Here is a 12,714-nt window from a genome sequence, read left to right as displayed (position 1 = left end):
TGTTTCCGGGACATAATCGTTGAAAGGGATTTTTTGAGGCAGAGTGGGTTAATTTTGCACATTGAGGAGAACTGTTGGTCGAAGGATAGCGACGTTGTTTACACGTTCTCGAAGCGTGTATGGAAACGAGAATTCACTCATATGCTACAGCGCCTTGAATAACGTAGTGTGGAAAACGCCACAGTTCTGCGCGCTCTGGCTGGTTCCACTCGAAAATGATCCGCTATAGGCGCTGGTGTAGAACCCCGTGCTTGGTATTCGTCTGCTTATAATGGAAGTAAATGGAGTTTTCGCTGCAACGTCTGATTCTTTTACATGAAGCATTTCTATGAATGTGATAATTGCTATGATATTTGGTACAGTGGTCGCGAAGATATTAACGAACATTCTAGACAGTCGACCACGTCCTGTTATCGTCATACTTTCGTTAATAATACGGGAGGAAAAAATACGCATGGAATGCTCTTGGCAACTAAATTTTTGTATATGAATTAGGTTCATTATTATTATTATCATCATCATTTCTTTTAAAGATATACACACTGAAGCATTTGTATTTTTGATATTTACTGTCTCTTTTCTTCCGCTTTAAACTAATCGCGGCGATGATGATAATGATGATTCCATGAAACGACAAGGGGAGCCCCACAAAACTTTCTTAGTGCCATCGACATGAGTGTAAGGAAACTTTCAAACCAATGGGACAAGCGACACGGGATGTTCACACTATCACACTGGTGACACACACTTCCAGACTGTAAAATAGCATTCATTGCACATGAGGGTCCAAACAGCAAACGACACGTTCATATGGCGTATTCGCGTGCTACTTGTTACTTCGGTCGGAAAGCTCCTTAAAGGAAGGGTGCTCAGACCGAAGCGACGCGCTACAGGGGGAGTTCCCAACTAAGTGACAAGCGACATGGTGCCTTCAGTCTATTGGCAAGCGTTCGCTGCTAATTGTGCGAACAACAGATAGGCGACACGAAAAACCGCACATTACAACAACAGATCTAGGCGACACGATAAGTCACACGTGTCGCTTTGTCGCTTGTGCGTCGCTCAAACTGGGCCTTTTCCTCAATAGCTTGAAACATGTTGCCGTGGTTTGTTGTTCGCGCATGCGCGATGCAATGATTGTCTTGCTTTAAGGAGATTGTGTACCAAAGCGACAAGGGGCACGCGACACTTATCGCTTGAGGATTTCACCAACCGAACGCTGGCCTGTGCTTCCCGTGCCGCTACGATGTGAAATGTTGCTCTTGATTGTTTCATTTCCAAGCAACATGTGTCGCTTCGGTGTGAAAGTTGCCTTGGACCGAAGGACCCGTGTCACTTTGGTGTGAAATCCTCGTATCGTTTGTCGCGTGTCGCTTTGGTGTAAAATCTCCTTGAGGAAACGGTGCAGTCAGAGCTTGTCCCCCTACGGTTCGAAAGGCTGCATTGATTACGGACTGCTCGCTTCCAAGCGACACTTGTGGTTTGTCACCTCGGTATGAAATATCTCTCAGGATACTATTTATATTCTAATAACATAGAAAAATAAAACTCTAGTACACAATCCAACACCTGACGTCCGGAATCACTTTGCGATGTTTCTTCTTGTGTTACGCATGCTATTTATTTATTAATTTTATTTTACTTTTCTTTCCAAATTAATGTCATTTCGTGACTGCAAATCACTCCACAAATATAACTGTTTCCATCAATTCACGTACCGCCTTTCAAGACAAACAAATCTACATAATATATTCCAAAAACTAACAAAGCCGCATTACTTTCATAAGAAAATTAGCACCGACATTGATCGCACTGCCATCTATGTTTCTCATCCGTCTGGGGAACCAGTTTCTTGGGTCGTTTTCCACACTACGTTATTCAAGGCGCTGTAGTTATGCAGGGAAATAACGCAGTACGGAGAAAGAATAACTCGTCAGATCACTCGCGCCTGGAAGTATGCAACACGCATGCACAAGAGAATAGCGGGAAGTCTGTGAACGAGGATACGGGCCAATTAATGGATTCCAAAGGACTCAAAGTTCAGAAGACTGCAAACGCTGATCTTTGAAAATCTTGAAAGAGGAGAAGGGAAACTGAGGAAAGTAACAGTAAGGGAAGGCAAATGTCCTCGAAAATATTCCATTTCTGCGGATAAGAAGAACAATTCATTATCATTGTTGCATTTTGATTTGGAGGACAATGTAAAGTACGAAGTACTTGATCTTGATAGGCTACAAAAAACTTCATCGCTTGTTTCAGAGCAAATGAGAGATACTTTGTTATCTCCTATAATGAAACAACTGAAGGGAGAGCATTTCTCTGGGAATCGGAAATATAAAGAGAACGTTGCTAGGTTAACCAATCAGTCGTTTTTTGATGAGGAGGGAGTTTGGCGGAGAAGAATAGACTGCAAGCAAGATGATAATGGAACAGCCAAGATATGGGCGCCGTTGAGTTTGAGATCTCGAATATTGATGTCACATTATAATTCAGAATCTGCAGGACACTATGGGAAGCAGAAAACTTTGTAGAAAGTCAAGAAGAAATATTCGTGGCTTGGAATGACACGAGATATCACTCAGTACGTCAAAAAGTTGCGTTCCCTGTACAGTTTCGAGCAAAAGGAAGAGAGAAGAAGTGAGACTGAAATTTGAGAAGACGAACCCAGCCTTACGCCAGGTGTTCCAGGATGACAGGAAAGAGATCAAACGTAAGACATGTAAATCTCGCATTGGAGAGGTGTGGCTGAGAGAGCAACCTATTTCTGGGAGATGTCGTGGCGTTTGTGGCAGGGACGGCGCCAGAAATTTTCGACCGGGTGGGCAGAAGCTCCATATTGATAGATTAGGGTGGGCAGTATAAATGTAAGACCATATATAGTATATATGCGTATGTAAGACATATGCATCCCCCTCTCTCTTACACTCCCGATTTTCCTCTTACTTCTTTTCCCTTTCCTTTTCTTGTTTTCCTCTTGATTCATTTCTAATCTATTCTCGCATCTTGTTCCATTTCTAATCCATTCTCGCATCTTGTTCCATTTCCTTTCGCTTTGTCTCTGATGGACACAATTATTTCAAGGAAGTGTTTACACATGCGCAGCCATACATTCTAGTCACATTCATTCATACATGTTAATAGAGTAAAATAAATGTGAATTAGGTTTATTTAAGCTTGTGTTGCAAATTCAAGACACATACTTGATTTTATGTATTCGGCGACAGTGATAGAAAGTGCAATGGTAGACAATCGTGAAGTTTCTCGTAATTTAATGCATGTTCCTGAGCATAGTATTTTCATGGTATGAGTTCTTGACTGAAAGACTTTTCTTACTCTTTGAGGGTCACATTTTTTAGCTTACAAGGTTTGTACAACTGAGAAATCTATCTGAATGTTTGTAGTAGCGGCGATTGGGTGCCAACATTTGAGGGGCAAGGACAATATACTTTTTCTTGGTAGAAAAGGCTTAGCATAAAGAGGCCATAGTGCAGGGGCAAAAAGTGGCAAAATGTGACGGGGGAACTGCATCCTCCAATTCCCGCGCCTCCTAATCGTCGCCACTGAATGTTTGGATTAAAATGAACGTCTTATTAGGAATGATTTAAAACACACAGGGATAACCAATTCTTTGTTCATTGTCCATGAAGTATTCCTAGGCTAATGAAAGGCTATTTTGACAAAATATCACTCATAAATAATAAAACAAGTAAGATTGAAAAATCTGTTCAGAATTGAAGAGATTATTAGCTACGTTGCTATTCCTTTTCTGAACTTTCATGTTACTAATGCCGGAGAAGCAATACACGTATGGTTACATGAACATATTGTATGAGATAACAAAATGATTGGACACCAGGAATTCATCAAAGTTGATTACCTACCAGTAATAATTCATCTATTTTCATAGATGACTTGGGTTGTATGGTGTGACCATTTCGAACACATTAGAATGTCAACCTCTATCCTGTGCAGCATACACTGGAAACTTTATTCTTGTAGGGCAACGAGTCCCTGGCACCTGGAACCACTGTCAAAGTAATAATTTATGAGGGTTTGTATTTTGAGTGTCAGCATGTGTTTGTTTTCGCCCCTTCGTTACTTTCATCTAATCACCATTTAACCTTATCGTCGTCATTACCAAATTAGCAGAAAAATGACTTAAAATAAAACAAATCAACCCCAACTTACTCTTGCAAAAATGGAGTTTCATTAGTTCATACCTCTTAGAAAGTTGAGGTGGTAGTTTCAATCGCACAGCGTTTCATTAGTGGATAAAGGCAGCTAATTCCGTGAACAATGACGTAGTTTTTCGAAAGTCTCAAATATTTGTCTCAGTCAATCACCCTCTAAAAGTAGACGCATCTTCTGTGGTGATAAAATGATACGTTTGGTGCGAGATCTTCCTGTATATTTTCCCCCAATGGCATAACGCTGCCGTATTATAATGAAGAGGTCATGTGTTCGACTTCCCCCTCCTCTGGTGGAAGCACAATGCACATTGGTTCGGACTACACGTTAAACTGTAGGTTTAGTCCCGATTAGCCTATATGAGCATAAAAGTGGGCTTATAATCAAACTAACAAAATTGTCTTCTGGATACTTCGTGACATAACTTTTCCTTCTTTACTTCAGCTTGATCTACAGATTCTGTTGACATTTTCGGCTGATTAATGTGGCAAAATTTATGTGTGGAACGAGGATTTCTAAATAGGATAAGCCACTCTTTAGCAATTGAATAATACTGTAGCTTTTTCCATATATAACTGATTTATTAAAATTTCTTCACTTCGGTATTGTAGTGATTATTGTGATTCATTCTTATTAGTAGAACGAATATAAAGTTGATATTCCACATACCATATTGATATTTGAAGATGACAGGTATATAAAAATTGTAATGAAATAAAAAAGGGGCACTTCTGGAATTTCAATTCAGAGTTAATTAAAATTATACTATACTCTCTAGCATACTTAGACCCCAAGGTTTATGACTGCATCAACACAAGCTTTCCATTGTCCCTATCCTGGGCAAGATCAATCCAATCTTTTCCATCCTTACGATTCCTTTTAGGTCCATCTCAACGTTGTCCCTGCATCTTCGTCTTGGCCTTCCTACTGGTCTCTTACCATCAGGTTTCCCAACGAGAATCCTGTAAACTATTCTTTCCTCTGCCATTCGTGTCGCCTGGCCTTCCCATCTAAGTCTTCTTGATTAAATTATTCTACTAATAATTAAAAAGTCGAAATAATTTATTGTGTTGCTGGAGGAAGTAACGCTAAGATGATGTTTTTATTTGTTTATTTGGAGATTTTTTTAACCATACTCATGCCGCGATTTATGTACGTATGTGGAGGCCCGGAGCAGCACCAAAACCTCACTCCAATCCAGAAGCGCAGTCACGAATTTTTGTCTGGTGGGTGAAGTACCAGGATAAACGTACCACTAATAATAATAATATTAGTAGTAGTAATAATGATAATAAAAATTTTAATAATAATAATAATGTTATTTTTATAACATTATTATTATTGATTTGCTCTATTTTACTTCGCTTTTTGTGCCACTTTTGGCTAAGTTGCGAAGATGAGGATGAGTGATGATTTGATGAATGGACACTCACAAACATCCATGCCTAAGCCGGGATTCGAACCCGGGACCAACATTATTATTATTAGTAGTAGTAGTAGCAGCGGTAGTATCAAGGACGTTATTACCCTCGAAAATTATGCAAAAAGGGGCTAGAAGTTGGTGCTAAAGCATTTGGGTTCGAACAAACAATTTGAATTATTTTTTCAACACGATCAATTTCACATTAATAATAGAAAACAAGCACGCAAACTATTTTTGAAAGACAGAAAATGCTTGATAAATGAATTCTAAATTTAATTTTTTTTACATTAACATGTATAACTTTCATGCACGACATATGTTCCACATATATGCAAGATGGAAATTTAGAATTCATCACAGAGAAGAGTGACAGAGTGCGAGCGAAGCGAGGAAGAAAATTTTTGGATACAATTATTTTGCAGGCTGTAATGAATATTGATGTAATAGGGCGGAAATAATTTCACGAGACGCCAATGGATTCATTGTTTTACAACTTTTGTGCCTTGACGATGGTGTAGTGCTAAGATCGTCGTCTTGTAATGAAGGGGTCCCGGGCTCGATACCCGGTGGAGGCACATGGCACAGTGGTTCGAATCCCACTTTAAACTGTAGGTCCAGTCCCGATTAGCCTTTCAGTGCGTAAAGTGGACTTAAAAACAAAAAAATAATCTTACAACTTATTTTCATTAAATCGTTCAGCGCCCAGGGCCGTCTCCCGCCGCCTCCTATCTACGGTTCTGAACTTGATAAGACTAAGAAAAGCAGGCATTGAGAGCGAAGCGATGAAGAAAATTTTACGAAAAGTATTTTTTATTTGCATAAAATTTGAATTTGCGGACGGTAATTGCCCCCTGCAGGTACACTTAGCCGTCAATGTTTTCTCCCCTTGCCCCCCCTAGAACTTATTTCAGTCCAAGGTTGGGGGCAATGCCCCCCTGCCCGCTGTGGTTGCGCCACTGCTCCAATCTACTCTACACAGTTTCAGTTATAACTTCTCGCTAAGTTACATGGTGTGGTTTGTTATTATATTTTTCCCACATCCGAAGTACCTAACTTTTATTTTTCATTATGTGGTACTTTTCAAAGCAGTCTTTCCCAGTGAAGGCCCGGAGCTGCTGTCCTCAAGTTCACCCTAAATTCTGATCTAATCTTGATCATACCCTGCATAATTTTGAGCCTCCTAAGCCTACTAGCTGCTTTTAATCATGGAAGTGTTTATTTGATCACAGTTTTTGTTTCAATAGCTCTAGTAATTGCTTTCACTTTCTAATGACAAAATTGGCTTTTTATGGGTTGATAATATGTGAAAATTTCTAGCATATATAACACAAGTGAAAAATACATGTTATAAACACCAGAATACACTTATTTATTGAATCATTCATATATCCCCAAGTATATGTACTTATTGAATTTGATTGGGTGGGCAATCGGGTGGGCACATGAATTTTTGGGTGGGCGCTTGCCCACCCGTGCCTACCCCTGTCGCCGTCCCTGGTTTGTAGTGAACTTGCACCGGAATATTCAGGTCCTTGATTATTGTCTGAAAGGATTAAAGAAAATACTTTCAGAGCAAGGAATGGGACGGATTGTCAGATTGTGGAATGTGAACCAGGCCAGTTGTCCTGCCATAAAACAACAGCTTTTACCTGTGAGGTAAAGGACAGTGGATCGCCGAGGGAAGGAGCCACGCGACAACTCCTAATGAGGGTTCGGAAGACAACGTCTAGCCGCCTAACCAGCGATCCCAACTGTCATAATAGGCGCCGACCGCCGATCTTCTTTATATTTATTTTTTATTTGTATAAGAAATATAACTTACCCCCATTTACTCCTTTACACAACACAGTAGTATACACACATCTGCGTGTCAGGAAGTTGTAAATCAGTAAGCGACGGTTGCGTATTTCGAGTGTCGAACCATGGACTCCGTGGAGAGTCGAACCAGGGACTCGGTGAAGAGTCGAACTAAGGACTCGGTGGAGAGTCGAACCATGGACCAGATAACACCAACTTCAGGGAAGATACTGCCAGGAAGACTTGATTCCAGGGGATACTTTAGTGGCGGACTTCGCAAGAAAGAGAAAGCTCTGTGGATCTGTGGACATTGTGGACAATGGGATAAGTGAATGAACTAGTGACTCTTTTATTTTCAGATACTCTGAGAACAGTTGATTCTTTTTAGTGTGTGTTGTGTAATTGTATTGGAAGACTTTGTAAATATGGTGATCTTGTTTTTGAGTATATTGTTTTTTCTTCTTCCTCTTGAAGGGGGGAACTATGTAATGGTCGTGTTTGCTGGCCAGCTACAAGGTGTAGGGTTAATTGTTATGCTTTCCATGTGTGTATTTTTATGTTCTTATGTTATCCTCGACTATAAAAAAGGCCAGTTGGGCTTTAGAAAAAAAACAGTTTTTTACCACCTTCACAACGACGAAGAACCTTCGAAAGTCTTGTCCACTAGGGTGGCTAGGAATGATAGAACTAAATGTAATACTTGGCCAAAGAACCTACTTCGAAAGTTTAGTCCACTTATGGTGGCTAAACTAATGATGGAAAATATATGTAGCATTTGATAAAGCCAACCCCTGTTTGAAATCCTCAAGTTTCCCAATTAGCAAAGATTTGCATTTTGTAAGATATTTTGAAAGGGTTAAAGAAGGAAAGTAATCCAGAGGGCCGGAATTAAACCAGGGAAGTGGGGGCAGCTTTCACAAGGTAACATGAGAATTTAAAAGTCTCACCTGGCGTCCCATACTGTTGGTCCCCGATGGAAGATGGCAGGTCTCCCCTTGGGATCGACTGACACTCCTGCCACTTGTCCCAAGCGCCTAACTGTCCTGGGCCAGCCCATCACCTCCCTAGGAATCAGCAGATCACCCTCATCCACATTCGAACCCTGAAAGTTAAAAAAACAAAACTGTACAATTTGAATTGCCATCCTCTGTCACAGAGTTAAAACTATACGTCCAACTCAGGGTTGCCAGGCGTCACGTATTTTAAGGGACAGTCCCTTATTTATACTTTATCCAGGGAATCTCTGGAGCAAGACAGCGCAGCGAATGAGCGGAGCGAATCAGTAGACGCTGATGTAAACAGCTGGCAGCTGCAGTAGCTTCTTCCCCTCCACGTAATGCCGTTCACTTGCACGTGTTCATTGGTAGAGCCAATGAGGGGAGTTGAAACTCTAAAGCTCTCTCTCCCGTCACGCCCTTGGTAGAAGGATAAAAAACCGGAATAAATAAAAATATAGAGCAAGAGGAAGAAAAAGAAAAGAATAGAGAGAATGAAAGAAAAAGAAACAGAGGAAGAAAGAAGGAAGAGAAGAGCGTGAGAAAGAACAGAGGAAGAAATAAAAATACAAATAAAAATAAATAGAGGGAAAGAAAGAGTTAACAAAAAATAGGACAAAGGAAGAGAAGACAAGATTGCAAGAGAGAAAGATATAAGAGGGAGAAAAAGAAAGATGGAAAGAGAACCGAAGCACAGCCAACCTGAAAATACTTAGTTCACTAAGCCCTCTTGAACGAAAAAGTATCTGGCGGCTACTGCCGCTAAGGATGTGGTTGTTGGATAATAAGCCTGAAAAAATTGTCATAGTAAATTATTCACTGCATCCAATGCCATAATTATCAAACTGGTTTTTAGGCTGTATTCAAGAGTGAAAAATTTCCAGGGATGCAAATTTAGTATTAATGAAACATGTATAAGGAAATGCATTCGTGTACGCTAATGAGGTTCTGGCGTCTTGCCAACGTGTTATTGTCTATACGTCCGTTTCATTAACGTAGTCATTTAACAGGGGAATTCGCTTCTTCTTTAATTCACGTACAAGAAGCGACCGCTCTCTCATGGTGTCTAAAACTAACCGACCACCCCTCCTTACGTCTAAAACTAACAATAAGCCTTGAATTAACCTAGAGGGTGGCAGCTGGAGAAAGGTTAATCCGCCCATCACAAGAAATAGTTAATCCGCCAATGGACCTTGAATATCACAGCGAGATTTAATTTTTAGTTTGGCGCATAAAGAACCTATCTTTAACGACTATGCAATCTTGATTCTTACAAACATTCAAAATGTGCATGTTATATTAATGCAACAGCAGAGGTTAGTTAATATTTTCATATTATTGGATAATGATTAATCAGTTTCTTTTAATTTCTTTAGTTAATCGCGATTCTGAGTGGCCTTTCGGGGAGCAAAAAACATTATGTTTATAATTACCAGTTGACAGTGGCGAACACTCTATATACCCAGGGCTAGCACGCCCTATAGCCTATATGGGTATATAGTTAAAGACTTTTCACTGAGCCTGTCTCATATGTCTATCCCATATGCACATGTTTACACGCATGCTACAAAAATTAAGGGGAGGGCGGTGCGGTTTTTTTTTTTAGCTTCCACTGCCCCTCTTTCGAGGGGATTATTCGTTACTGCTTGTTGAACCAAAAATTATTTTGAAAAGTGACTGTCCTAAGGAAACAAGCTATTCTTGATAAAACTTAAATGAAGATGTGAACAACTTTGTAGACCAAGATATAACAGCTGCTGCCTCAGATATGGAATCTTAAATGCGCCATTGATTTCGTTAGATAATTATGTGTATTTTTATTTAGTTTTGTTTTCCGTTATATCTGCTGCAATATCGAACTTTATCCTAGGTTTTAAAAGCATGATTGCTTTAACATGTAGAACATTTATGAACAGCTTTTTACTTTCGTACATGAACTACTTTTCATATTAGAAGAACAATTATGATATCTGGGAAGTTTTATAGAAACTATTGAAAAATAATACAATCGTTGAAATCGAAAATTTCATCTATATGTTACTATCAACTGATTTATTTGTTCCTTAATTGCATTGCTACGTTTAGAGGGCAATATGGGTGTTGACAACTGAAGTGACTTTCGAATACTTGTCGAAAACACTAGTGAATGTCAAGAAATTGAAATTAATCATCGAGGTAAACGCCTGCCAGAGCTACTAAAATTTAAATAGTACAGTGTAATTATTACAAATGATACTGTTCTGTCACAAATCTCCATGCTAAACGTTATGTTTGTAATCTGTCAAAAACAGCAATGTGTGGGAGAACAGCTGTAAACGATTCTAGTTTCTTAACATATTGTTTCGAAAGTTGCCCTTATACAAAAGCAGAAACCTACCTTCCGTGACATATGGTGGTGTAGCAATTCCCTGATCTCTGAGTACATTTCATCATTAAGATCGTAAAATCCAGGAACTGAAAACCCGTGGCACAAACACACCAGAAGAAAAAGAAACACAACGAAAGACATGACTGAACCCATGTCGAACAAGCACACGCAATGCAAGGCGAAGAAGCGTCTACGCTTGAATATTGATCGACGTCAGTTTGTGACGTCACGGCGCTCGCTTCGTTATTTTTGTGCCAGACCACATGATCGCATCAGCTGTTCGAATGCGAATGGAGGATTTCCAGGGTTATGCCGAATCGCAAGGTTTCGGAAACGAGTTGGAAATTGACGACAGAGCTTAACTGTTGCTCAAGAAAATGCGATTCGTAAATGTCGGCCATGTTTCTTCGTAAACAATTTGTCAGTTGTTAGGAATCAGAAATGTGTCACATGGATTTTTCTCGCACGCAAATAGGCTACAGTTTCAAGCGGGATCCGAGAGTCCACCGGAAACCGAATACTTGATACCTTGATTACAAAGTAATAGTGACGGCAATTAGGGTAGGCGTGAGGGGGCAGTCCCCCCACCCACATTTTGCCACTTTTGTCCTCGCACTATGCTAAACCTTATCTTCAAAGGGAAGTAAACTGTCCTTCCCCCCAAATTTGCCACCTTGCCCCCCAGTTTTGGAATTCAATCACCGCCACTGCAAAGTAATAAATTAGCCATTGTGCACATCGAGAATATGCCATTTTATCAGGGAGATATCAGGACTGATGGTTCAGGAATTTCGTGATATATAATGATGGTTACAACCTTTTTCTATTCCAGTTGGTTCATTTTCCTGCATTGAACACTATTTTGTTAAAGAAAGCCAATCGTATAAAGGGGGTTTGGGGGGGGGGGGTATGACCACAGCCTCTAAGAATGCTGGATATTTATTACATAGGTTTGGTCTTCGTTGCATAGTTGTTAGTATTTTGTATTTTTGTTTACCTCGAGTTATTCGAGGATGAAGATGAGTGGTGATTACATGACTAGATGAAGGGACACTCGCTTTTTCACCGGGACCCGAATTCGAAACCTTTAGAGACGAGATAATGAGTCGTTAGCGTATACACGACGTTTCTGTTAGTTCCACCATCGAATCACTACTCATTCTATCGATTAACCTTGAGAACTAGAAAAGGAAGAGAACAAAGACCCTACGAAGGTGAGTAATTGCATTCGATTTGATGTTCGGTGGGGATCGTATATTTGAATAGTAATAATCCCGCTATAAAGTTGCAGAAAAAAGCGAGAAAGGTAAGGAGAGGAAGAAAGGAAGAGAAATATAAAAGCGAGACGGACCGGGAGACAGACAGAGAGAGAGAGAGAGAGAGAGAGAGAGAGAGAGAGAGAGAGAGAGAATAAAGAAAATAACGAGACAGCAAAATATGACAAGATATGGGAAAGGGCTTCCCCGATGGTGTTGTGGTAACGTCGTCGCCTTGTAATGAAGGGGTTTAGGGTTCGATACCCGTTGGGGGCACAGTGCACAGTGGTTTGAATTCCACTTTAAACCGTAAGTCCAGTCCCGATTAGCCTATCTGTGCATAAAGTGAACTTAAAACAACAATTCAATCAATCAATCAAAACATGGAAAAATAAATTATGAAGAAGAGAGGAAGTAATCATGAGCAAAATGTACTAAAACTGGGAAAGGAATAAATAAAACGAGAATGAGGATACAGGAGGAGCAAAATAGATTACATATACAAATAAAGGAGAGAAAATAAGAAAAAGCAGACATTTTTCTTATTCAAGGGGAGTCAAGCGACATTCTTTGACTACCTGCTGGCACCTACATATCTGTCCCCGGTTAAACCTTTCATTTTGAACAACTTCTAACATTGACGATACAATGTATCATCGTATTGATATTTCGATATTACATCGTCAC

The 12,714-nt window shown here is 39.9% G+C and overlaps 1 protein-coding gene across 1 annotated transcript in view; it reads right to left on the bottom strand.

Annotated features, from left to right (window-relative positions):
• The window catches only part of Pal2 (Peptidyl-alpha-hydroxyglycine-alpha-amidating lyase 2), a 28,520-nt gene extending 17,573 nt beyond the window's left edge, over nucleotides 1-10,947 (bottom strand). The window contains exons 1-2 of the mRNA XM_083140065.1: nucleotides 10,781-10,947; nucleotides 8,356-8,510 (exon numbers count right to left, since the gene is read on the bottom strand). Of these exons, the coding sequence (XP_082996191.1) occupies nucleotides 8,356-8,510; nucleotides 10,781-10,924 (299 nt within the window). The 5' untranslated portion in view covers nucleotides 10,925-10,947. The remainder of the gene's footprint in view (nucleotides 1-8,355; nucleotides 8,511-10,780) is intronic.
• Between the last annotated feature and the right edge of the window lie 1,767 nt (nucleotides 10,948-12,714).

Source organism: Lepisma saccharinum, chromosome 1 (assembly GCF_977018435.1).
Source record: "Lepisma saccharinum chromosome 1, izLepSacc3.1, whole genome shotgun sequence".
Taxonomy (NCBI): domain Eukaryota; kingdom Metazoa; phylum Arthropoda; class Insecta; order Zygentoma; family Lepismatidae; genus Lepisma; species Lepisma saccharinum.
The sequence above is the reverse complement of the archived record's forward strand: the minus strand, read 5'-3'. Positions and strand labels throughout refer to the sequence as shown.